This window comes from Melanostigma gelatinosum (assembly GCF_949748355.1).
Source record: "Melanostigma gelatinosum genome assembly, chromosome: 7".
Lineage (NCBI taxonomy): Eukaryota > Metazoa > Chordata > Actinopteri > Perciformes > Zoarcidae > Melanostigma > Melanostigma gelatinosum.
In genome coordinates, this window is record NC_136640.1 from 22,827,346 (window position 1) to 22,855,292 (window position 27,947).

A 27,947-nucleotide genomic window follows, 5' to 3' on the forward strand; every position below is an offset into this window, starting at 1 on the left:
GCAGCCGATGACTCATCTGTGTAGGGAAAGCGTTTTATACCATTTTGATGCTGCCGTGCACAACTTTGCAGGCTGGAGGAGGAAACCAGAGGCGGTGATATGTTGTGGATGAAGACCGCATCTCTCCCGTCCTCTTTTCTCTCAAACTATGACCCAATCGTTAGGTGTTGCGTACTTTCAGCCCCTCCTCGTCCGAAGCTGCGTCAAGTGAGACAGAGGCACGCTGAACGGCGCCGGAAGCGTGACAAATGTTCTTTCAGAATAAGAGTAAAACCTCCTGGCGATCAAAGTTTTTATTTTAATCTGAAATATTAGATCATCAGTTATTGATTTTATATGGGGTATTATTAATCCGAATCTTCAATAATGTAGTGGAGTAAAATGTACAGTATTTGCTTTTGTGTAGAAGTATAAAAAAGTGGTAATAGGAAATACTCAAACTACAAGCACCTTTTTAAAAATGTAGTAAAGTGTCCGACAGTCCTTCAGTAGTATTGTGCTGTTGCTAAATACAACTGCGTTTACTCTGCAGGTGTATTTTCTGGTTCAGCAAGTCTTAAATTAAAGTCAAATTGACATGTTAAAGACGGGCTAGTATGCTGCAGAAACCTGTTATCTCTCTCTAGTGGTTGATACACAACATATAACACTACCTGTAGGCTGCTGTTTGTTTAATTAGCCCTTCTGGATATTTATGTCCGTTACTTTATTCCACAACCAAATTGTCCCGCTGGGGATCAACAAGAGTTTATCTTTTGCGTTCTCGCGGTTGCAGTTTGTATTATTTCGAAAAGCCGTACCGGAAACAAACCTCTCGAGCCATGGCCAGCTTGACAGCAGTCCCATCCAGCTGATGCCAGAGACAGCCTCCTTGAGTTCAGTTTGTCCGGTGCGCACGGAGGACTCAGAGGGGTCAGAGATCTTTACGCTCCTGTGGATCTCGGCACCGAAGGAGGCTGCAGGACCCGCGTTGCTGCCCCAGCGGTTTAGACCGCTTCATATAGATACCCGGGCCGGAGGAGAGGACAGCCGTGAAGGGTCGAGTGGCGCATCTGGCTCTGCTGCCCGCACTCAAATGAACACGCAACACTCCGCAGAGGAAAAATCGTCGGATCAGGTTTTAGCGTTAATGCCAAGATGAAAGCGGCTGGCAGGCAAGTCCCCGCGACCGCGGAGAAGCTGAACGGGGACATGCGGAGGCCGAGCTATCCCGGCGAACTGCGGGCCAAGCACGCCAACATGTCAACTAAGATTTGGGTGAAAGTGGCGATGGCGATCACCTATTTCCTCTGCGTGTCCGTGGCCGCGTTCATCCTGGTGATCTACTACGTGTTTTTCTGGACACCGGACCCGCCGCACAACATTACCAGCACCGCCGTACCGAACCGCACCGACTGCTTGTAGATTTTAGGATGACTTTACAGCACGCGAGCCACACCTGCACACGTTATGGGTGACTGCGCGCGCGCGCGCACACACACACACCTGACAGTGACGGATGGAAGCAGATGGAGAAACATGACTGCATCCAGAGTTTGGGGTGCTGACCGAGGACCTGAGGGAGAACAGAGCGGGCCAAGTGCTGCCGGGATGCAACAGTGTTCCGCATGCAGGATGCCGGTGGAGAGGAGGAGGAAGGGGGGGGGGGGGGGGGGGTTGTTTTTGTTGCCAGCTTTACTCAAACACCAGTCCCGAGGGGCTGTGTGTGTGTGTGTGTGTGTGTGTGTGTGTGTGCGCGCACGCTTCTGGAAAGTCATCCATACATCCTTTAACACTTTCACTTTGCAACCTTAAGAACATTCTTTTGGAAGTAGCCAAAGTCTACAGACCCCTCAAGAACTCTTGATACCCCGAATGGCTCAAAACCCCCCACCGAAGAACGCCTTCCAACTCAAGACCCCTCGAGGAACAACACCCCCCCCCCCACCCCCCCCCCCCCCCCCCCCCCCACCCCAACGAGAGCCACCACTCTGCACTAACAGAGACTCTTTTTTTTTAAATATGTGAATGATTGACTTTTGCTTTGTTTGCACAGCAGGATGCTGTTTTCATTCAGGTATCTAGAGGAATTTAAAGCGATACTGTACTGTAGCAGAAGTAGTCTAAATTGTGATCTCTGGTAGCTCGTAGCTGTATGAAAATACAAGGCGATCACTCGGTATACTCGCAGTAGTTGCAGCAATTTAACCTTTTTTTAGAGCAACTTTTATCTTGCAGCGCCTCACAGGATGAGCATCAATATTCAATGCAACATCACGTTTGTACCTCTTCTCGATGACACGGTCTGTTCACCTCACTTCCTGTTCATAATTAAGGCTACGGCCCCTTAACTCTGCTAGACTGTTTTATTTACGATGTAGCCTTGAGAATTTATTGTTATGATATGATAAACTATGCATTTATTCCACTGTGTGTGTCTTCATTGTGACTGCTGTCACCAGATGAGGTTTGTGCCATGTGGCGTCATTTGTATGCACCCAAGTGACAGACGGGACCTTTCACTGGAAAGGCCAAGCTGACGTCAGCTTTAGTGTTCAGATTACAGGACTTTATGCCCTTCCCATCCAGCGAAAGCTATGTCTCTCCAGATGTTGGTTTTTGAATGTGGTAAAGTGAAGGACGAAGTGTTCCTTCATGAGTTGAGCAAAAACTCCTTCTTCTTTAGCTAAATAAACTCTTTAAGAAGCCTCTTGGTTGAGCTAAAGAACGGGCTGTTTCTCTTTTTCAGAGATACGAGGTTCTCACAGCAGGAAAACCCAACTACCCAATAAAGGAGTTAACTTGAGCCCAAGCTTGGACATCTACAGCAGTAAAATGTAACAAATATGAATGCAGATGCGATATTAATCCATAAACATCATAGTTAAACAAAGACGGGGGACATTTTACTTCACAGTGAGTACTTTTACTTTCAGTCATTTTGGTACTTTATACTTTCTCTGAAGTATGGTTTTGGAAGCAGGACAGTATTTGTGCAGTTCTTCTACTGAAGTGAAGGATCTTAGTAGTTCGACCACCACGGAGCTGTAGCTCCTGTCCGACAGAAGCCTGCTCTGCATCTAGAACACATTCCAGTCACGTCGCAGTTCGGAGGCCTGAAATGGAAATCAGCTTTGTGTTGATTCAGCCGCTTAGAGTTAATGACCTCAGAAGAGTTCATGCATCTCGGTTCTGCTACAGTGTGAAACTGCAGTGCAGATCAGATGGATGGCATCTAGTGCAAGAGGACGGTTCACAAAAGAGTCAATCCACTGCAATATACCGCTCTAATGATACTGAATATGATAAAAGTGTGATTTTTATGAAGATGGTTAAAAAAAATGACTGCAGAAGGGAAATGCATTTTTGGTGTGAGGTGTGAGGAACGCAGCAGGGACCGAGGCTAAAGGGTGGAAAGAAGACCCGAACAAAACAGCAGCAGTGCCAGCAAGGTAAGAGAGAGGGGCTCCATGTGAAGGTCTGGCCCTTTACATCAGGAACCACTCCGGGCCCAGTTGAGGCTTCTGAAGCTGACGGTCCAGATCCAGGACGACAGTGAAGAGCGAGTAAGTGAAGGACACGGGGACACCTAGTGGAGTGGATGGGTCGGCACATGTGCCATAAAAGAGTATAGTTTAATAAGAGTATGTCATTAAAGATATCAGTTGCTATATAACGTTAGTATATTTCACAGAAAAAAACACATGAGAATTTGTCATGTCGTATGTCTACAAATGTTATTAAAACAAATTCATAGTTTAGTATGTCTGTCATGGTTTTGGGTTTAGGTTTTCTGTTCCCTGTTTTATTTTCAGCTTCCTTGCCTCATGTGGCCAATGTTTCTTTGACGTGCTGTCTTTTTGGTTTTCCCTCCTATCATGTGTGTTTCATTAGCCTTCTCTGTTCCAATCGTTTCTAGCACCAGCCGTCAGCCTGCCCTCGTGTAGTGTGACCTGAGTGACCTGTGTGACCTGTGTGACCTGTGTCTTGTCTGATTAGTTTCTTGTGTATTTATCGTCATCTTTGTCTTTTTCCCTGTTGGTTGTCAATTAGTCCTTCCTTGTTGCATGGACTTTTGTTTTTGTAACCTGCTTATTGTTCTTTTTTTTCTTTTTTAACTGATTTATAAATTCCTTCTCCATTAAATCACTTAACCTCACTATATATCCTGCCGTGCCTGTGTTCGGTTCTTCCCCTGTTGCCTGCTCTCCAGAACATGACGATGTCATCAAAAGGTCATAGTATAGTGCGCCATGACAAACATCACGAGGATGTCAAAGTATAGTATTTAATAAAAAGTCACAGCACCGTATGTTATAGAATTGTCATAAAACAATGATGGTATAGTATGTTATAAAAAATATAAAGTCATAGTACCATGTTATAAAAAAATGTCATCATATTACAGTATAATGTTTCATAAACATTTTATAAAAATTCATAGCATAGTATGTTCTATTAATGCATTTTAATTGTTTCCTCGTTTGAAAACGTCATCTTCTGGCACTATCCCATCTGTCCTTGTTTGATGATGTCATCAGTGAGGGCCTCTGACGCATTTGTTTTGATTAAGAAGCATGGCCCCTATTTACTGTGTTTTGTTCTATTTCTTCATCTTTAAGTTGGTCTTTGAAGGCATTGTTGGTTTGTACACTAATTGGCAAAGAACATTTCTGTTAATGAAGAGTATATGGAGAGTATATGCGAACAAAGTGTTTGGAATGGAAAAACTCACTAAGTTGTATAATAGAGTGTAACATTTCTATCATAATGATGAGTATGTTAATTGTCTCATGTAATGTGTGTTTATTTCTCAAGTCCAAGTGGCTTCAGTAAAAGAGTGAACTTGAAACCACTTGTCAGCGTAATAATTTGTGGAGAGTAAAACAGCTTTGGGTGTGAAGATTTGAACCACTGGCGGCAAACAGGCAAAGAAGCAAGCTCAACTCGAACCGATTGAACTAGGGCAGGGATTCCCAAAGTGGGGTGCGCGCACCCCCGGGGGTGCGCGAGCTGCCTCTAGGGGGTGCGCGAGAGGAAAAGTGTAATGGCGGTCTGATGGTGTAATAATATTAAATATTTTAAAAAAATGTAATTTTAATTTAAAAACTGTCAGGTGGGACATCTGAAGCTATCAGTTGTAAAAGAGGAGAGGGACAGAGAGAGAGAGAGGAATCGGAGGCGAGGGGAACGGAGAGGTGCAGCACAGACAAATCGGGAGCACATCGGCCCATCGCGGAGTCAAGGTGAGAAAGAGGAAACGAGAGTGAGCATCAGACTGGGAAAAAAAAGAGGAAATATGATGAAAAGTATCTGTGTCTGGGCTTCACTTGGATTGGCAACGCAGATTCCCCAAAGCCACAGTGCGTGGTGTGCAGTGAGGTTCTGGCTAACAGTCTGAAGCTCTTATTTACGTCGCCACCTGAACACCAAGCATGCCAGTGCAAGTCAAAAGCCCCTTACATTGTTTATATCGAAATTGGAGGAGTTACAAAACAGCCAAAAACAACTGGAGTCTCATTCATGTGTTGGTCTATAAATGACGCACTACGGGCTTCATATCTGGTTACAGAATAGCGAGAAAGGGGCTACCGCACACAATCGCCGAAGACGTGAGCTTGCCAGCTGCCAGAGAGATGGTGGAATGTATGATTGGGGACAAAGAAGCAAAAAAGTTGTGCATGATCCCGGTGTCCAACAACACTGTGTCGCGCCGCATCAATGCTTTGTCCGAAGACATCCTGGCTACATTAGTCGCTCATTAATTGTAAATTAAATGTGATAATCTGCCTCTGAGCCTGTGCGTGTGTGCTCGCATCCGTATTGCTCTTTAAAAGTGACGCCTTGTGTCCCTGAAAGTTATTGAAACTTTGTTGCAGTGTTTCAGGGCGTTTTCACACCTTCAGTTCGTTTGCTTTGTTGCAGTTGCTCCTTTATTCGGTTTGTGTTCACACTGCAACATTTAACAGCGGACTAAATCTTGTAAACAAATGCCACGCGCGAGCAAACTGTTCTCTCATTGGTCCGATTCTTATGCGGCTATGAAGGCTTAAAAGGCTCTGTTGCTTCTTTTTTTTTTTTTTTTATTAAGGGGGGGGGGGGGGGGGTGCGCGAACCCAGTCGGGATGTAGAAGGGGGTGCGCGGCCTAAAAAGTTTGGGAACCGCTGAACTAGGGAGTACATCAAGCAAGCTAGAAATACAGGCTTTTCAGGATAAGGATGAGGATGTTTATTGTCATCGTAAAAAGATGGAGGAAACGGCTCTGGGGAAAAAGCTGTTCCTCAGCCTGTTAGTCTGGGTTTTGATAGTCCTGTATCTTTTTCCTGATAGCAGGGGAACAAACAGAGTGACCCGGGTGTGTGATGTCTTTGCAGATGTTGCTGGCCTTCTTCTGGAGGCGGCCAGCATACACAGTGTCCAGGTCAGGGAGGGTATAGTCCTACGGTTTGCCTCTTACCACAGTATGTACATGCTAGGAATGTGTCTTCTCAGACGCTTCAGAGAAGGCAGTAGCTGCTGTGGTCTGCATGAAGACTTTGGATGAAGATGGAAAATGCTAGCAAAACCATACTAGCTCCACGCCCAGAACACACCATTACCCAACTGGATTTGATGGAGTCACCTTCTACACAGACAGAGGGATTGTGTTCGGGTACATTTATAACGACAACAGGCGGTTCTCTGCATATCTGAAGAATTGAGTTCTAAGGTTCAGAGGAAGAACATTGCCACAGTGGCAATATGTAAAAACTGAGCAGAATCCTGCAGGCATTGTCTCAACCAGAAGATGTGTGGCCCACTCTGGAGAAATTATAACACTTTGGGCCAGAACGACACCCTAAGATACGTCTCCAACCACCTCTCGTGTAGATGTTCTCCTGTAAGGTCCCCTGCTGGCTTCATTTATATCAGTCAGTGTTTCAAGAAAGGAAAGGGCACTTCAGTCACCAAAAGAACAGTCCAGCATCAGGCTTATGAGAAACGGCTAGAGTGCCTTGCATCCAATGTTATCATTCCAAAAGGCAGACCACTTTGGTCCCTGGATACTTTTATTGAATGGACAATTTGATTAATTTGATTAAATGATTATAAATGCATTCAGAAAGTTCCTGGTGATCCGAGGACCAGTGAAGCACATACGCCCTGATAAAGGTACATTTCATTGGCGCTTCCAAAGACCTGGAAATTCTATCCCATGCTGATGGAAAAGCTGTGGAAAGGTTTCTCTCAGAACATGGATATACGTGGACGTTCAACACCTCTCACCCTTCTCACATGGGAGGGGTTTGGAGAGGATGATAGGCGTTACACGCCGTATCTTGGATTTTATGTTTCTTCAGGTAGGATCTTCAAAACTCAAACACAAGGTGTTTAAAACTCTCCTAGCTGAGGTCACTGCCATTGTGAACAATCGACCACTAGTGCCAGTGTCAACCAACCCCATAGATCCTTTCATTCTCACACCTGCTTCATTGCCGATCCAGAAAGCAGCCCCATGTCTTGCTCCGGCTGCCAGGTTTTGGGGACAGAGTTCAAAGCCTGTCTAGCATGATTTGGGACAGGTGGCACAAGCAGTATTTGTCCACACTGCAAGCCTGTAGAAAGAGTCCATGTCACATGATGTAAGTCGTCCATTGGCACTGAAACAAGGAAGTGTGGTGCTTCAGTCAGGGCAAGAAAAATGCCTGGCCCCGAGGCATCATCACCAATGTGTACCCAAGTGTTCCTCAGACCTGTAAATTAAATGGTCTCACTCATGCCCCCAGATGGTCAGGATGGGAAATGCTTGAGTTTGTAAGGTAAAGAGTGAACTTCAACACTTTTGTCAGCGTTATCACTTGTGGAAGAGTTTATCTGACTGAGGCAGAAGACAGGACATGTCAAGAACAATGACATAAAAATATAATCGCAGTGTGCCAAAAAAATGTCCTATAATATGTCAATAAATATCATAGCAGTATTTCATGAAAATGTAAATTAAATTGAGTTTAGTGTATTAATGCTCCGATCAGCTGTTAAGAGTGGAAGAAGCAGCAGGGAAGCCGGCAAACACAGGAGATGCAAATGAAGTTCAATCACAAAGTCACAGACGAGGACAAGATGTCAAACATCGCAACATTTATTCATCATATAATTCTGTGCAATAATACAATGTACAAATCATCTTTCAGTAAATATTACAATCCATAGTTAAGATTTGTTGCCACAATATGAAACATGAAATACATTCAAGGTCTGTGAAGGCGTCAGTCGCTCTGCAGAGGTGAGAGAGGGACAGAGAGGGAACCAGCTGGGTTAAGTGAGGACACGCTCGCTCGCTCGCACGCGCACACACACACACACACACACACACACACACACACACACACACACACACACACACACACACACACACACACACACACACACACACACACACACACACACACACACACACACACACACACACACACACACACACACACACACACAGATTAGTTTCAGATGATTTGGTCCAACATCTGTGGGGTTTTCTTTGCAGGTTGTGGAATGATGTTAAAAGCACCTGTGTGTCTGCCCCGATGCCACCGGGGCAAATAAATGTACAATTATTTCCTATTTTCCTTACTGTACATTTAAATGAATCAAAAATATTTTCACGTCTCTAAATATCTGCAATACACAAAATAAATATCACGACATGCTGCTCGTTGTCACAATTGATTGCCCCAGTGTCGGCACACTAGCATGGCATTAGTACAGTTACTCAAGTACTGGGTCTGAACACCACGCTGACTTCAAATCAACAGGACCACCCAGAGAAATGAGTCACAGAAGAACCAGATAGAGATGGAATAGAGTCTGTTGCCGTGGAAACGCACAGGGTTTTTTCGTTGCGCAACAGCACGATCTGCAGCGTCACTGGCGGGAGACGTCTCCAGAGCAACATCAGAAACACACTCTCATATCGATGCCGTCCTGTGGAAACCTCATCGTTCCGTGTGGTGATCTTTATATCTACACTGACGGATTTTCGTCTAAAATATTGTTTCAACGATAAAATATACTGTCACACTAAAAATAAGGCATTTAGGATCTAAAGGTGTTCCCCATACAGTACACAAGCACCCTCCTCTGTCACTTACATTCATACAACACACTATACAATCAATATCATGTATAAATGGTTCAGGTCTTTGTGACCCAACAACCGGCCAATCAGAGCTTATCAGCTTCGTCTAAATTAGCGTTTGATGCTGGTGAGCTGCAGCTGATCAGGAAAAGTGCAGCCTGGTGTTATTTATATCATCTGCAGAGCAAACGCTGCAGCTGTCAATCAAAATCCTTCATCGCTAAACAACATGTGGTCACATGTGAACCCCACAGTCTGTCAATCAAGCGTCCTTGTCGTCCGAAAACGCAACATGTAGCTGCCGGACGTCCCCGTCGCCCATCCTGTCTCTGGGGTGGGACGACTGGACCTCCTCGTAGGGGGGCGGGGCGTTGTCAGGGCTGGGCAGGAGCGGGCGGTTGCTGCCGTCCGATTGGTTGTTGAGAGACGTCGGGTGACAGCTGGGAGCCTCCTGAGCCAACAGGAGCTGGGTGGGTCCCGGGGCCGAGAAGGCGGGGAGGCGCTGCCCCCAGCTGCCGTACACCGCCTCCTCGTAGGAGGGGAGGGACACGGGAAGTCCGTCCACCATCAGGTCCAGCTGGTCTGAGGAGCGACGGCTGCTGGGACACACACAGACAATTACCTCATGGAGAAGAAGCAGGTGTGTTGTACAGGTGAATCTCCTGACCTCAGTCGTCGACATTAAATATGAAATGTAGGTTTGTTCCTCAGAGTAACTCACACACAATCCAATCAAATGAGCCGCTTCATCGACACAACGGGTTCATTTGAATCCATAACAAACTAGATGTTCTACAAATGCAACAAGGTCAAAATCTTCTTCTCACCTGTGTGATTGACAGGGGTAGAGGCGGGACTTGACGACCAGGCAGGCAGTGGTGGTGAGCAGGAAGATGGACACGCCCACCGCCGTTGTGGCCATGCTGGGCATCGAATCGTTCACTCTGTCGTCAGAGCGCATGTTCGGACCCTCTGAGGAGGAAGAGCACAAGTGCAGTGAGACGCCTTTCACTACGTTTTGAACCGATGAAAAGATTGAATCTTCAATCTCCCGACTCCTCCATGAATGAATAACATTGAATCGTTATGTTGTGCTACTTTTGCACTACCCTGATTCACACGAGAACAACAGTTTTCCATTTGCACTATGATTGCACATTGCATCGTGCAATTCTGTTTCGTACAATGACAACAAACCCCCGAATCCTTAAATGGATCAATAAACTTAGAAACAGTTGTGAAAATCTCATGACGCGATTATAGAACAGAAACAGAAGACGTGGGATTAAAGTGTTTGCATGTAGCTCGTGTCAAGTGTTAAAACAGAGATTTTGGTATTTATATAAAAAATGCAAACGTGTAGATTTAAGTCAGTGATCTGAAGCTGAGACAGAAAATAATCCCCTGTGCCGCCACATCCACTGTGGATAAAAAAAAGCTGTTCCGTTTGCAGAAATAGATTATCAAACACATGAGGAGGTTCTTTATTTAGTCATGTGGTTTCTCCGAGCTCTCGACAACACGACAGTAGCTTTCCGTGAGGCTCTGACAGCGGAACCCAGAGGAAATGATCAATGGTTCGGATGGTGGCTTCACCCGCTTCCTCTTTCTGCTGCGACTTACCGTCGCAGCCAGTTTGAGTGAGTGGCGACACAGGAAGTCGGAACCGGTCTGAGTCGAGTAGAGCTTCTAGTTCCGCTGCAGAGAGTCGGAGCTTCTCTCTAAGTAGGTCAAGAGATGAATGCGAGCTGCTGCTGTGTTTGCACAGGTTTTAGTGCTGATGAACTTTTAGAATCGGGTATGATTCTACTTAAAAGTATAAAAATGTCCCCTGTGACTGTTCTACTGTTATATATTGTGTCGTTAGATCAATATGTATTCATGTAAAAGCAGGAGTTTACTGTAGCAGTTGGTTGAGGTAGATTTCCTCCATCGGTTGATTGTTTCATTTGTAAAAATAGTGACAAATGCCATCAGAATTCCCCAAAACCCAAAGTTACTTTTGTCGCAGGCGGCAAACCAGTTCTGAAAAGTGAAGCCATTGCAGAAGTGCCTTAAACCTGCATTATCTCTGCTGGCCATCAGGGGGCGACTCCTTTGGTTCCAAGTCTTCTTCAATACAGCATGATGTTCATTTAGTAACCGATGGTCCATTTAGAGTCACACAGACCATAAAGCAGAGTACGCTTTAGGGCGGGGCTATCATGTGATTGACAGTTCGCTACCACGGCGTTGTCATGTCTGGTAGTTGTTCGTGTTTTCGCCTGATAACTTCAACCCTTTTACATTCTGTTTTCACTTCATTCTAACTTTTTCACTTTGGTTTTTAGGCTTTTAACTTTTTGTGTCACTTCTGGTTCTGGCAGATCAAAATGTCGACAGCGAGGTTTCCAAACTTCCTACAGACCGTCTAATGTTTTGTCCAACCAACGGTCCAAACCTCAACAGCATCAATTAAACATTAAAACCTGGAACCATCAAATGTTTTTACACCAGAAGTCAAATGATCAAAAGTTTCTTCAGTGAATTAATTAATCAACATTCCTTGTTTTTTCTTATCTCAGCAAACACGATATTTTACAAATTCTATGAATGTTTTGAGTGTAAAACTCTAAACTAAAGCCGTCAAATAAATGTAGTGGAGTAAAAAGTACAATATTTCCTTCTGAGATCTACCAGTATAAAGTCGCATGAAACGAAAAGACTGAAGTGAAATGTGTACTTAAGTACAGTACGTTTGTGTTAATTAACGTCGTTACACTTCACCGCTGGCTGTATTACAAAACTCCCAGTCGGCCACTGAGACGTCTTTTGGTTGAGCCGAACACAGCGAGACTACATCTCATGTCTGCAATCAACCACAGCTGGAAACCAAACGACAACAATGACACGCCGTCTGCTTCCTGAACACTCAAAACATCAAGTAACTGTCATAAAATGACTAATCAGCCCACAAAGTGTCAGGGCTGCGCTGAGTCATCACCACCGCAGAAACTGAGCTAATCACTGAGGAACGCTGTGATGATGGGGGGGGGGGGGGGGAAATATTCTCTCTGCTACGAACCCAAAGCATTTAGTAAGAAACAATCTTTAAATCTGATTTCCTGTAAGGTTTGTAGGAAGAGACGAGTCACTTGAACACGGAAACACCCACACAACTAGGTTTTAATCGTGTAAGACTCCATTACAAGTACACAACCTGCATTCCAAATCTCACTTAAAGTGCCAGAAACTAAGAATTGTTGTGTTTTCGCAACACGTTCTCAACCCAACTCGTCACATATTCAGGAAAAACATCGTGGCTGGGCTTAAAATGAGTGTGTGAAGGAAGTAAAACGTACGTTTAGTACAGAAAACACGTAACTTCAAAATAATTCAACAACCCTTTATGACACTAACAGCGGTCTCCTGGGTGAAAGTCCTGTTTCTCCAGGTGCTTGTTGCTTCGTGGTGACCGTAGCGCGGCTACACTCGGACGAACGCGTGCTCGCGGTCGGAGGAGAGTATTCGTACCCGTAGAGTCCAGCAGAGGGCTCCTCTTGTGCTTATAGAACAATACTGTAACCTTTGTTTTCGTTAGCTTGGAGTGAGTCCTTCATCTCTACACAGGGAGAGTATCAAAAGCACTCATTATGCAAAGTGTTATATTAATATAGAAGATTAGATTTTTCCGTTTTTATCACACAAGAGTATTTTACTGTTGTAGTTCGTCAATGACGAGCCAGTTTGAGATACTTTGTACACTACTATGTAGATCAGTAGTACAGTACTGCATCATGTTATAGGTTTTCATGTTAAAAGTAACTATTAGTGTCAATTAAATACAGTGGAGTAGAAGTAGGACAATATTTCTCTCTGAGATGTAGTGGGCATAAAATGTAAATATGAAATTACTAAATTTGTAGATAAGTACACTTCTTGAGTAAATGTACTTAGTTACATTTCACCACTGGTGTCCAGGACCCAGTGACACCATCATTCATTGGCTATCAGGACAGTTATTCTTCACTTTGTGAAGCAGGTAGTCTTCCACGTTATCATGTCATAAAGTGATCCAGGTGAGCTCTGAGCTCAGTAACTGACCTTTTGTTATATTGAAATATAAAAACATGTGAAAGTTTCCATCATCCTCCCTCCCAGACAAAAGCTCGGCCAGTCGCATAGTTTACCTTTATTTGTAGTTTAGATTAAGCTGTTTGTTATTTCTTCTACGAAACATATGAAGAGACTGAAAAAGCATTTTACTGCACAATGTTGGGATATTTTGAGGGATGTGACAAATGGAAACTTGATTGCTCCTAGCAGGGGATTTCATTTATGGGTGAAGAGAACTCGCTTCATACCGACCTCAGCATAACAAAGCAAACAGATACTGTACCAGCGGTTAGACTCCAGTGGACTCAGGCTTCTGAGCTCTTACCTCTGACGGGGATGCAGGCAGGAATCGGGGGCTGCCACCTCCCGTGGCGACACCTGGAGAACCGGACCTTGTTGTTGACGTGGTACCCGGGCTCGCAGAAGAAGTGAATGGAGCTCTTGTGGGGGAAACCTCGACATGGCGACGGATCACAGCGGAACCCTCCATGTTCCAGCACCAGAGGGTGAGTGCAATTACTCAGGCGGCCTGTAGAGACAGAACACAGTGGTCACTGGTGGCCTCCACCTCACACCACTGCTGTAGTTAATTTCTCAGGATTAAAACCATGAATCCCTTTCCTTTCCAACTCATCCATCTCTGCTCCACATGCATGTGGATGTTAGTTTAATCTGCAGCAATGCATCATATTCTATGAAATCATCATGTTTGTAGCGTCTCTGTCCTGTGAGAACCTCGTGTCTCTAAACACACCAACAGTCCTGTTTTCAGCTTTGTGACGATGCATTTTCCAGCTGATCCAAGAGGCTTTTTAAAGAGTTTACTGAGATGAAGAAGTAGGAGGATTATCTCAACACATGAAGGAACACTTCATCCTTCAGTTTATCACAAACGTTCACATTCACGTCAGGATACACGTGGTTTCCACTGGACAGGACGGGGAGGAAAACCTGTAAACTGAAAAGTAACTAAAGCTGTCAGACACATGTAGTAGAGTAAAAAGTATGAAATGGCAAGAATCAAGCAAAGTACAAGTACCTGGATTTTGTACTAAGTACAGCACTTGAGTAAATGATCTTGGTTCCAATGACCAACGTGATGGAGGAGGGGAGAGGGTGACACCAGCTGAGGACACTGGTGCAGTGTGACAGGACAGCGAGGTGTTGTTAGTGTAAACAAAGTGGGGCCGCGGCTCTATAGAGGCTCAGGGTTTGGTTTGGATAGTTTGGACGAGTGTGAACACGTAAATGCCTTCTGCGTACTGGAAGCTCTTTGCAAGAATGAAAACGTTGCCCACAACAACCTCTGCCTGACACAATGGGAAGATGAGCAGACAATGTTACCCACTTCCTCTTTATCTTCACCCTCCATCATAAAAGTCTGCGTCTGCAAGAATCACGGTTTCCACTGCCGAACCCCAAACATCAACACGAGCAGAGTGGGTCAAGTGTGAGGCTGGGAGTGGAAAATCACTGGTAATGACGCTACCACGAAGTCTCACTGGTCTGATACAATATCAGAGGAAAGACGACGTGATGATCTGAAGGGTTGTGATAGAAACAGGAAGTCACAGCCAAGCTTTTGATGGACAGCAGTCCCCAAACAAAGGTCTGGCTGTGGCTCCAGAAAAAGGTGATCCCAATATAACCTGTGATGTTGTGATAAGAAGAGGAAGGCGGTTCAGTTTCGAACCTCTCAAACAGAAAAGTGTCCACATCCTGCAAAGGATTTTTAAAATCTTTCCTGCTTTGAGAAGCCCCAAACCATGGCAACAACTACGGTGCCCAAGCCGTGTGCGTCACTATTTAGTGTCCCCTGGAAACAGTTTCTGATGTTGTGTGCTTCTCGCAGCCCGTTTCTGCATTTAAAAAAAGATATTTTCAGCACGTAATATATATATATATATATATATATATATATATATATATATATATATATATATTTGCCTGTCTGCTACAATGAATGAAGGAGGAACCACCATAGAGACTTAAGGAATGAATGCATGAATGAATGTTGGGGTCAGAGGTCTTACCCGCCGTGAGGAGCGGTGAGGAGGCCAGGAGGAGGAGTCCACACACCAGACTGACGCGTCCACAGGGCGATGGATACGGGACCGACGCAGACATCAAACCAGACTTCCTGAAGACACCACAGGGATGACGAGTCAGAAGCAACACACACACACACACACACCAACGTGTTCTTCAACAGGAAGCAGAAGTCACACCTCGCTCACTAAAGTACTGAAGGAATGTCTGAATGCATGTTCAGCTGTGATGTTCATTCACACCCGTCAGCTGCTGAGGCTGCATCCACACCACTGTGCTCTGGTTGAGCGCCACCTCACCTCTGCTGGCTTCACCCGTTGCCCACCGAGCAGCTGCACGGATCAAAGTCTTCAGTTCCATTTTCACAACAAACTGAGAACCAGTGACTTCTCGTCTCTCAGGCTAAACTCAGCCGCAGCCTGTGGCGGTTCGGAATGTTGGAACTCGGGTGACCACCAGGGATGTTAATGTGCGAGCATCATTTGATTTAATGCATCAATATTCCACTGATAATATGCTAAAACATAAATGAATAAGCTACGTGCTTTCATGTAGTTGTCAGTTTCCCAATTTGCAGAACCTAACATTTGCAGTGATAAATGAAATGGACCTTTCTCTACAGCATGAGGTGATGAGACAATCAGCCCGGATGTTGTTGGATAAAGAAAAAGAGGTTCTGGCTATTTGTAAGGTCAATATAAAGTCATGAACTTTGCTCTGCCAAACAAAGTGGAAGGTTATGTCATCTCTGTCACGGTGCACCTACATGACACCCGTGTACGAGCTCGTTTAGTCAACAACAACGGCCCGACGTGACCGGGTGAGTGAGTGACATGGATCACTACACAGTTAGCCTGATGTCAACATTTTCAGGTTCCTGAGCTTTATCAAAAATAATATGATATCAATATTATATGTATATTAATAATATAAATAATGCTCTGACCTGTCCGGGGGTCCTTTCCCCCAAAAATGTGTTAATCGTGTCACCCGAACCCGAACCCTACTTTATAATTCATATCTTTAAAGGCTGTTTTCTCAAAATAAGTTTTGTTTTTCAGACAGAAATCTCCACTTCAGTAGCTCTTACATACACCAAACCTTCCAGTTTCATTCCCCCCTGTATTCTTGAGGTTTATACGGAGCGGTTTGTTCATATAGAGCATCACTCGTCGCCTGATTTATACAACATTTTATCCCAAACAACATGGGCAGAATGGATTTTTATGGCTCTTCTTTGAATTCATGGAGTGATACAAAGATATTTCCAAAACCTCCTCAGTAAAAGCCTTTGACTCAGACATGTCAACTAAATGAAACAAAAATGTCCAAGGGTGTACATCACTAATGTAACACCTGGAAATAGATTCTGCTTCGACCTCTTATCCTCGCATCAAACCACGACTGCCAACCCGTCCTCAACCTCTCAGTCGACCCACCGTGAGACCGACCCCTCACACGGTAAACTGTGTCAACGCCGACGCAGAACAGAAAGCGATCACCACCGCAGCGACCCGGACTCTTCTCCAGATGACTTGCAGCGAGCACGCAACCTCCTGTGCTCCCTAGTGCCAACGGAGCCAGACCTCTGCTGAGGTGTCGGCCTAAATGCCACAGTGTGTTTTTCGGTGTGTGTGTAGGTGTAGCTTTTCCTGTCTTTAGTGTGTGTGTGTGTGTGTTTTGTGCTTTCATGTCAAGAAGGATGCCAGTCATCTCTGGAGCAGTGAGGGGAGGGAAGGGAAGGGAGATCCCCCCCCCCCACACACACACACACACACACACACTAATATTCTCCATCTTATGAGACCACAATCTGCGTGGGAGGTCTGCATCTTAGTCACCGCGGCTCTCTGTGATATTATAACTTCTGCTGTAACATTTGAATCATTGTGACCGGAGAAAATGAAAATGGCGCTTTTTTTTGTCTCGGAAAAACAAAACAAAAACACGAATCATCCGTTTCGTGTTATAAATGCACATTGTGGCGCTAAATCAACCCTTCCTTTTTTTGGGCTGACATCCAGTGTCGGGGGAAGTGCTCGGCTCTTTTACTGAAGTGAAAGTAGCATTACCACAGTGTAGTAATACTCTGAAAGTAAACGTCCTGCATTCAGAGTGTTACTTACGTAAAAGTACATATGTACCAGCATCACAACAACCTTAAAGTACCTAAAGTAAAAAGTACTCCTCATGCAGAATAATAGATGTTGTATTACTGGATTATAAATGTTGGTGTCTTTAATGTTGCAGCTGGATGTTCTCCTCTGCTGCAGATTATCACCTCTCTATCATCCACAGCTTCCCTTCATGACGGAGGGGCATTTCAGTTACAACAGCAGAGAGCACTTTTGTTTTTAATGCATTGCCTTAACTTAATGTATTGTATTATTTACTGCTGCAGATACGTTCTTAACTCCTTTATGTCCTGTTGGTTAGTTTAATCTGCATCAATGCATCATATTCTATGAGATCATCATGTTTGTAGCGTCTCTGTCTTGTGAGAACCTTGTGTCTCTAAACAGACCAACAGTCCTGTTTTCAGCTTTGTGACGATGCATTTTCCAGCTGATCCAAGAGGCTTTTTAAAGAGTTTACTGAGATGAAGAAGTAGGAGGATTATCTCAACACATAAAGGAACACTTCATCCTTCAGTTTATCACAAACACTCAACATCAACACATCTGGAGGTATGTGGTTTCCACTGGACAGGAAGGGGAGGAAGTACAATATTTAGGTCTGAGATGTAGTGGAGTAAAAGTAGAAACGAGCATGAAATGACAATCCTCAAGTAAAGTACATGTACCTCGAATTTGTATTTAACTTCAGTACTTGAGTAAATGTTCTTCGTCACCACTGTAAACGTGACGATAAACAACTTGAAGTGCATTTAACAGAAGCCCATCCTGGTTCTGTGAACACAAAAGCAGTCGCACGTGAAGTCGTGTAAAATTAGGTCAAGTAACATTTGGCAGCTGTACACACTCAGGTGGCTCTTTCTTAGAATTATTTTCGGGCAGACAGGAAGTGATGGATCTTCTGTTTCCAGCCACAACAGCGACTTGTTTCATGAAAACAGAGGAGGAGCTGGAGCGTCCACAGACACAAACCTCCACTGGGGGGAAAACCACCCACTGCAAGACGCAGTGAAGATGAACCACCGAACACCAAAGTTCACATAGGGACGAGCGTCTTCACCCACTGAACCACAGCTGACAGGCTGGTTGATCATCTGCCATGTTGAACTTTGCTCTTTCTGCTCTGCTGCGTCACAGTATTCCTGAAAGTGACGGCTACAAACCCTGTCGAGTGATTCACGTTCATAGCGTCGTGGTTTTATTTGACTCTTTCAGGGCGAACGGAATGTCTCCAGTGGTGGAACAAGTACTCAGCAATAGAATGTAACTGCACCTCTGTCTGTGTTGAACTTCCCTCCTGGGATATTACTGCCGGCCCTCATCTACCTGCATGCTTGTCTTTTATTGTTGTTTAGCTGTGTCTGACTGATTATGTAGTTCACATACTCTGCATGCTGTTATGTTTTGTGCCTCTGAAATGGATGTTTTTTAGTGCCTAGCAAATTGCATCATAATTGTCTTTCGTGCATGTTTCTATTTTTACACAATTATCCCTCATTTTATTTGCTTTGTGTGTTGACTGCGAGAGCCTCTGTGTTGCATGTCTTGTTGGTACTTGACAATGTATAAGAGTCTCCTGAGTGAAGACACTAATATTAATATTCTCACTTCTTTTCATTGTTTGTGCACGCATTGTGAAGCGTCAATATTGTAGAACCTTTTACATTTCATCTTACATTCTGGTTTTAGGTTTATTTTGTAACATCAGCCTTTTGGGACTACAGATGAAAAATAGCCTAGTTGCAAACTGGTGCATTTACAGAAATGTTTTTGTTAATGTGCACTATCCCTTATCAAATAAACCAACAAATAAAACATGGAATAGAACCAAACTGGGATAATTACTTAAGTACAAGTACCTTATACTTAATATCTGAGACCCGATTTAACATTGTTTTATCACCTTGATACTTGAATTATTTCCCAGATGTGCACTTTTAATAACCTTTATCACTTCTTTTTTTTTTTTTTTTTTTAACATACACATATACACATATATATAATCATATCAAATCAGAGTCTGTGCCGGTTAAACTAGAAGTGTATGATGTCATAAAGATGAATGAAAGACGCATACACGTGATCATTTGGGGATTTCTGGAACATTATTAACAGAGTTGCAGATTATCATTCTCTCGGTCGACTAATCGATTGACCGACTAAATGCTTCAGCTCTAGGCTTAATTATAGTGACAATAAACTCTTCAAATACACGCCAAAGCTGCTTTAAGAAAGAAACACAGTGAACGACTCCTGCAAGCTCCTTCAGACATGTGAAACCACCCCACTGACCCTCAAACACCTGGAATACACAGCCTGCAGAGACCCGCGCAGTCAAAGCGCTGTGGGAACCCCTCAGTGCTCTGCACATAGTCACACAGGTGATTATGTGCAGAGCTGCTTTGTTCCTCAGTGGAAGCTTCACGAGTTCACCACAACACTACATGTGATTATGAGATATCAGGAACAAATCCACTGTACCTGCACGTCAATGACGCATGTATATAGTTTGAAAGCAGGCTGTTTAACATGTAAATATATATAAATATATATAAATATGAGCATACTGCGAATAGCCGGCTGTCAAATCCACATATGAAGCCATGAGACCCATAATGCAATCTCTCTCTCGCAAACAGACGTAAAAACACTGCGCACAACGACGAGCAGATGGCGGAATAATAGATATATTCGTCGATCGATTGAAATCGATATAAAGTTACAACACCGACGCCTCCTCTCTGTGAACGGACTAGATATCGAGCGGTTTTAAAAATGTCTCACCTGAGAGCCGCGGATGAGGCGGCGGCAGCAGCGGTGAGATGGAGCAGTGAGGCGGTGAATGGGCTGTGGAGGCGCAGAGGAGAGCTGCCTGTTTACGGCTTCAGATCCGAGGAACGCAACGTGAAGCTGGATCAGTGAGGAACTCTCCGTCCGTCCGTTAGCCGCTGCTCCGCTACTGCGCAGCAACAAGTGGGACCTTTTTTCGGCTGCTCTCGCCCCCTGACTCATCGATCAGCTGTGCTCGACACCGACCGCCCCGGGGCCTCCGATTGGCCGCGGCGAGCCGCCAAACACCGCCCACCTGCGCGGCTCCGTCATGTTCTGGAAACGCTCTCTTTATCTCACACCACAGACACGCACGCACGCACGCACGCACGCACGCACACACACACACACACACACACACACACACACACACACACACACACACACACACACACACACACACACACACACACACACACACACACACACACACACACACACACACACACACACACACACACACACACACACACACACACACACACACACACACACACACACACACACACACACACACACACACACACACACACACACACACACACACACACACACACACACACACACACACACACACACACACACACACACACACACACACACACACACACACACACACACAGAAAGAGGAAACAGCTCCAACATATAAATAATACAACAGTCATTCATATGAATAGGCACTGATTAATAACACTTGAGGTAGTTGCACTTTGCTCGAGTATTTCCACATTCTGCGACTTCATTCTTCTATTCCACTACATCTCAGCGGTTAACATTGTACTTTGTACATTTGTCTGAAATCTTTGGTTACTTTGGAGATTTAAAACTCTTAATATAAACTAATACATTATGTTCTTTTTTAAGCTGCCCAGCAAGTATATAAACTACTTAGACTTAGCTCAATCTTTACCTGCTGCAAAATTAAAGTGATGAACACGTTAATGCATCAATCATTATAATCCAGTAACACAATATATATTATGCTGCACTGGGTCATTCTGCATATCGAGTACTTTTACTATTCATACACATACAGATATTTTGATGCTGATACTTTTGGGCTTTAAATTAAGGTTTTGCAGTACTTTTACTTGTAACAGAGTCCTTACACACTGTGGTATTGCTACTTCTACTTAAGTAAAAGATCAGAATACTTCCTGCGACCAGTGATTTGTAAGCAGTAAACAAAGTAAAGCTGAGGCTGATGGGAATGTCATTATATTTCATTTAAGGGGCGACCGTGGCTTACTGGGTAGAGAGGGTTGTCCGCCAACCGAAAGGTCACCGGTTCGATCCTCGGCTGCACCGTGTCCTGTGTCGAAGTGTCCCTGAGCAAGACGCTGAACCCCTAACTGCTCCCCGGGTGCCTGTCATTGGCAGCCCACTGCTCCCTATATACACAGGGATGGGTCAAATGCAGAGAACAATTTCCCCACTGTGGGACTAATAAAGGAATGTTTCTTTCTTTCTTCTTATGACCAAAAACCTGCAAAGAGCTGGACCGTCAAATAAACCGCCCCAATGATGGCGCCAGACTTTACCAACTGAACTTGAATATTCGTGCCATGTTTAGATTATAACACCAAGATCACCAGGACTCATCGTCTGGAGATGGCAAAATATTGATCCAATCCTTCAGGCAGACAGACACTACACAGAATAAGTCAATGCTTTGACCAGCTGGTGGCGCTACAGAGGAAAAGTCAATCGGGAACATCCTCTGGGGAACATGAACGTTTGCTCAACATTTCAAATCAATTCCTTTTTTAGGCGGACGAAAGTGGTGGTTCCTCAAGATATCACAGATAATTTTAAGTATTAATAATCAAAACATGACATGCATTGCTTCCGTTGCTTGTGTATTTATTACAGTTTTACATGTTTAGTTCTAACTAGTGAAGCAGATGTACTTTGTCCTCCGTGTTGTTTGTTGCACCTTCATACTCACCGTTTTACTTTCTAATCTTGTGAGATGCACACACAGATATACGGACCACAAACACAGCTGGTCTGTGGTCTGTGCTAGCCCTCATTGTTTGGAGGGGGCCCACCCTTCAGGCCGACTGTTTACAGTAAAAGCTGCAGAGCTGCAGCTCAGTTGCTTCCACCGCCTCGACGGAAGTGCTAAAAATACAAGTGTGCCGCCTGCTGCTGTGAGGCAGGAGAGAGAAAGAGGGCTCGCACTGATGCTGAATCTGCAGCTCGTGCGGGGGACTCGTCCAGACCTGTAATTAGTCAGGAAGGTGAGGGGTGACTCAACATCTGACACCGTGGAGCCACATTCATACGGACATAGAAGTTGGTGGTGCATCGCTTCCTTTAATGACTCCTAAAAGGAAAGAAGCACAGCGGCACCGAGAGCTCAGCACGCTGCAGAAAGAGAGAACACAGCGGTGCAATAGACTCTGTACGTCTCAGGACATGTACGTCAAACGCTGGATGCCAAAATGTCCAGTATGTCCACATTGTATGCATACTGCATACAAATTGAACATACATCGGCTGTTAAATTTGCAGTGCGCTAAACTCTCATGTCCACCATCAATAATGCACATCAATCACTTCAACTGTCGTTTGCGCCTCTTGGCCTGTTGTTGTTTTAATGATTTTCATGATGTTTCAATCCTCTTTTGGTGCCACAGTTGACACAAAGGCTACAACGAGGGATGAATTTCATTGTCGACTGATCTGTAAATGATTTTCTCAAAGAATGGTTTGGTCTCTAAAATGTCCCGACTTACTCCTTTCTTTACTTCCTCAAAGGTATTTAGAGACATTCAGTTGACCAGCTGTGCTGGTTGACGCTGATCTGACGATCTCTATATCATGCAATGATAGAGATCACAAAGTTGGATTATCACATGTAAATCATATTTTTAAACCCATGAATTCATTTAGCTAAATGTCTACTAGTTTATGAATTGTGATTGTAAATCCTCACAAAGAGCAAAAAGCTTTTCAAACGAGTGTCACGTTGGTTCACCAGAGACTGAGAACCTGATCTCGTTAGTACCGATCGGCTCGGTGGTGAAAGAATATAAGCAGCGAAAATGGTCTCGTCTGAAAGAATAAGTTTCAATTGTCAATAAATAGTTTGAGATCTGATTTGTGATGTGAAACATCAGCAGATTTCAGCCGTTAATCTTTCACAATCAAAGAGCTGCTTTGTGTTTTGAGCCGACGTCCAGTAAGCAGACAGCGTAACGTGCATCCTCACGCTACTCACTCTGCAACACGTGTGAGTGAAGAACACCTCGTCCGTCTGTTGGGAGCACACAAGTAGAACAGAAAACACACTCCGTCGATTACTTTTACAAAATCTGTATTTGCAAAGAAAAAAAAGAAAAAGTAAAATTTGCAAAGTGAAGTCTATGTTTTTTTTTGTATTCGTTTTTTTTTTACAACACCAGTGAAATATACAAAAACAAGATGGCGGAGGAACAGTTGTTGCAATCCCATGTTTGACCAAAAACGTACCAAAACTGCAACAATCAGCTTTTAAAAAGGAAAAAAGGCGAGTCAGTGAGAATCTAAACGCATTTCTGTCACATATTTGAAAGCACGTGAGACAAATTACTTGAAGACTTTTTCAGGTGTGCGAGATGAGTCTCCTTCCTCCATCTTTACCAGTCGTAGTGTCGAGTCACAACCGTAATCCGTCAAGTAGTGATTGTTATGTCACACAGTCTCTCTCACACACACACACACGCACACACACGCACACACACACCTGATGAGGAACAACAAAGTCTGTATTACCAGAGAATGTTAGTTCAAGAGACAAAAACAAATAAAAACCAACACTAAAGGAACGAGTACTTGAACCACTGTCAGCAAATTAAATAATCTGGGATTTTATTTAGAGAATTCAATCAATTTTCTCAAGAAAGAAGTTTGGTGAACAAAGTTGGAGGCTCAATATTCTGAGATTTGATCTGTTTTAGTAAACGGCTAACCAGGTGAGCAAGAATATTTTTGATACACATCAAATGAGAAATCAACAAGCACCTTAATACCACAGGATTAAGGATGATGTCATGTTAATAAAACTATTGCGGGCACAGGATGCGTGGATCGATAACCGGGTTCGTTTTGAAAGGAAACGCTCAAACATGCCTGTAATCCATTGAACCTTATTGAGCCAAACCTTTCTGCTCTTGAAACAACAGACTTCATTCCATGACGACATTTTACTCACGTTCATATTTATTTCGTGGGAGAAATAGTACTAGTTCCCTCCATCAGTGGCCCTATTACTCCACCTGTCACATAGAGATGCCGTCATTTTCACCGGCTGCTTTGATCTCTGTAAACACACCAGATCCAATTTACCAGCATTTAGCAGGAGGCAGGTTCTCCCCTTCATTATAAAGTCCATTTGTTTTCAGTCCCCAAAAAATGTTTAGAATTATTCAAAGTATAGCAAGTGATGAATCAATATAATGCAGATTCAAGAGTGTAATTTGAGATTCTGACCGTGAAGAAAAACAGAAAGTGTCTCAGCCCAAACTGAATCACCTCGACTACGTCCGATTGTCATTCAGCTCTGATTATAAACATGGATCCTCACAACACGTTTCATGATCTGTGAGTCACACACACACACGAACATCGACTGTCTGGTAAGTATCCGAGGACACAAAGTACAAAAACGCCCACCAGAAATGTCTTCTCAGTGAAGTGCCAGTGTTATGATTAACCAACGTTCAGCCTGCAGCGTCTCACATCTTCACAAGAAGATGTTTTCAGAAGTGGAAACTACGTTTCCGCTGAAACACGAGTCCAGAGACCACGGGGTTCATTACTACGGCTTGAGGTGACAGACAACGATGGAAGGAGGCGGGTGTTTTCTGAAGGGTACCGCTGCTTTGATGCACTTCTTCTTCACCTCTAAGAAGTGGAGCGACACAACATCAAGTAACAGTAACAGTGACACGAGTTCACATCGCGCTGTGCTTTGCAGGAACGATCCACAATGTTAGAAATCAAACAAGAAGCCTTCATCCTGCTCTTCTCTTACGCTTTTTAAGAATTAGACATCATTATTTGGGGGAAAAGATGGTTGCAACGAAAGGTTGAATCATCTAAATCTTCGTTTTGGGCCAAAACTAAAATGTGAATAATAGATTTGGTGTCTGAATCATCATTGATAAAACATACAACCTCTCTGAGGCATATATATCCACTGCCTCCCTCCTGTTGAGCTACAGTCTTTCAGGAAACTGAACGCTTCTTACAGGAAGCATTCAGGGTGGAGAAGTCATCGAAGAACAAACCTGAGCGATGAGAGCTCTGCAGCAGCTGAGCTGGAAGACATAGAAGGAATGGAAACAGACTGCAGGCCGTGTTTATGTCGCATCACCTGGAGAATGCTGAAGTACAACAGAGCCTTATCTCTCGCGTCATCTCCTGTGTAACTCTGTGTGAGCCTACAGGCGTGGGTGTGCGTCAGCCCGACCTGAACGGATCGACTCTCTACGGTTTCTTTTGGGTATTTGAAGGCGGTGACGGATCTGAATGTCCTGATCTTAGAAACAACAACAGGGTGTATTTACTCCAACTTGGAAGCTGGTTTCAGCACATTTGGAGTTCTTGTGTTCGACAACAAACAGAATCCTATTATAGAGCTGCAGGAACCCAGAAATGAGTCAGCGGTGTTTCACCCCTGGTTCCCTCGCCTTGAAGTCGATGGGTTTTTGGTCAGATGCCTGAAATAAGGTCTGTGTTTAACACAAGATTACATGAACTACATCAAACACACACCGTTCTTGTGACTGTTGAAGCTCTGACGTGCCTTAAAAGAGGCGTGGCTCAATGAGACCGCTAACAGTCCGCCGTTAGACAAGTGGGGCCGACGTGAAGCCATGTGACCTTTATAGCCAATGTTAGCTTTGTACGTCATGCTTCAAATATCATAAAAGTGTTCACTTGTGAAGATTATCTTAATGAACAAACGGTGTAAGTACCAGAAACATTTGTTTGCTTTTTGTCGAGGGAACCGGTGATGTAACACGTCACCCTGCAGCACACTAGTGATATCTCGTCATGAAATCAACTGAGGCCTGATGCAAATCTATTTATTTTGGTATTTTGGTGGGTAAATGAACTTTAACTTTCAGTGACAAGAATGATTTTCAGCTTGTGTGTGTGTGTGTGTGTGTGTGTGTGTGTGTGTGCATTATCAGAAGCTGCTCACTAGTGTTCCGAATGGATTTTCACGCAGACTAAAACGTGAACCCTAAAATAACAGCATATATCTTCATTCACACACATGACGATCTCTATTCATGGGCGGTATACATCTAAACGAAGCCGCTTCTCTTTTCTTAATCTGTTACTCCGTCCTGTGTGTGTGTTGAAACACTCGCAGCACGAGGTGGCTTCAGGAGCGCTCTGCCGTAACGAGGTAATCAAACATTGATCCATTCAACGGGCCGTCTACTGGAAACAGCTCCGTGTGTTTGATGAAGGGAGCTACGACGTGATGAGGAAGCAACACAGAATAAAAACAACAACTCGCCGATTGCCTCAAAAGCAGCTTGTGTTCATTTTCTACCCTAGAAGAAGCATTCGTTTTGTTTACGCCAGTTACCTCTATCAGCTGGAATAGTTTAGGTAAAAACACTATGGTACAACTAAAATACAAAGAAGGCTGAAACAGGCGTAGCATTTAGTTGTCTATTCAGTTTAAAGTGGGTGCGTTGGCGTCTCTTCCTGCTTTCTTGACCACTGCCTCACTCTGACTCCGTCAGTCATGTCTGGTCTACAAAACAGCTCAATGAAATGCAGAGCTTTGATTATCTGCGTGCTGGAATCAACCGGGAGAGCCGCCTCCATCTCTCGTCGACAGTGCTTCAAAATTCATCACATCTCTCTGTCTAATATAAACCAGCAAACAAATCATGATAATAATAACAACAAAACAATCACAAACTTGAGATAGCAAAACTGATGTATCTCTCTATGTTCATTGTACTTACACATGAAAATAAGGAGGAAATCAGAGGACAATTCATCTGTAAAAAAAGAAGAAAAAACACAACTCCAGTGTTTACCTTTTGACTTAGTGTACGTTTGCTCGTTTACAACAGAAAGCTAGAATTGATATGGCTACAAAATAAAGTCTGTCTGACTCATCACTGAGTCAAAAGTGTTTGTCCCTCAGTAGTAGGTTGTGGGTGTGACGAGGGTAGTGTCCGAGTCCGGGATCCGTCCGCGGACTCAGTCCTTGTAGTGAGAAGATGCGGCTTCCAGACCGTCATAACAGTGAGATTAAAAATGACGATCCGCCAGTCTCTAAAGATCAGCCAACGGGCTCACGGCTCCTTCAAAGCATCCCATTGGTGTGCAAAACCCCAACTTCACACTTAAAATCCAGGTACGGTCCAAATGGAAAAATAAAAAACAGCCGCAATCTTTCCAGGTCTTCAATTAAAACCAAAATGCTTGAATGAAATCGGCTTAAATCACTCGACGGGCAAGTTGTGGCTCCTCTGCTCCCACACGCATGAGTGAGCCATGAAACACTGTCATTAACAGTGCTGCCAACTATGTTTACACACACACACACACACACACACACACACACACACACACACACACACACACACACACACACACACACACACACACACACACACACACACACACACACACACACACACACACACACACACACACACACACACACACACACACACACACACACACACACACACACACACACCGCCTTATTGCCTCTTATTAA

The 27,947-nt window shown here is 44.0% G+C and overlaps 2 protein-coding genes across 4 annotated transcripts in view; both read right to left on the bottom strand.

Annotated features, from left to right (window-relative positions):
* Nucleotides 1–8,083: 8,083 nt before the first annotated feature.
* On the bottom strand, nucleotides 8,084–20,312 carry LOC306780372 (sushi domain-containing protein 6). The gene is made up of 5 exons (XM_079272727.1): nucleotides 20,156–20,312; nucleotides 15,221–15,327; nucleotides 13,513–13,716; nucleotides 9,920–10,064; nucleotides 8,084–9,688 (listed from the first exon to the last, which is right to left on the bottom strand). Exons 2-5 carry the CDS (start codon nucleotides 15,312–15,314, stop codon nucleotides 9,355–9,357), a joined length of 777 nt encoding a protein of 258 aa, XP_079128853.1. The 5' UTR covers nucleotides 15,315–15,327; nucleotides 20,156–20,312; the 3' UTR covers nucleotides 8,084–9,354.
* Nucleotides 20,313–26,261: 5,949 nt separating this feature from the next.
* Nucleotides 26,262–27,947, bottom strand: part of pak4 (p21 protein (Cdc42/Rac)-activated kinase 4) — a 26,701-nt gene continuing 25,015 nt past the window's right edge. For all 3 annotated transcript variants that reach the window (XM_079271878.1, XM_079271880.1, XM_079271879.1), the window contains exon 11: nucleotides 26,262–27,947. This exon is cut by the window's right edge and continues 378 nt beyond it. The gene's annotated coding sequence lies outside the window, so the exon portion shown is untranslated.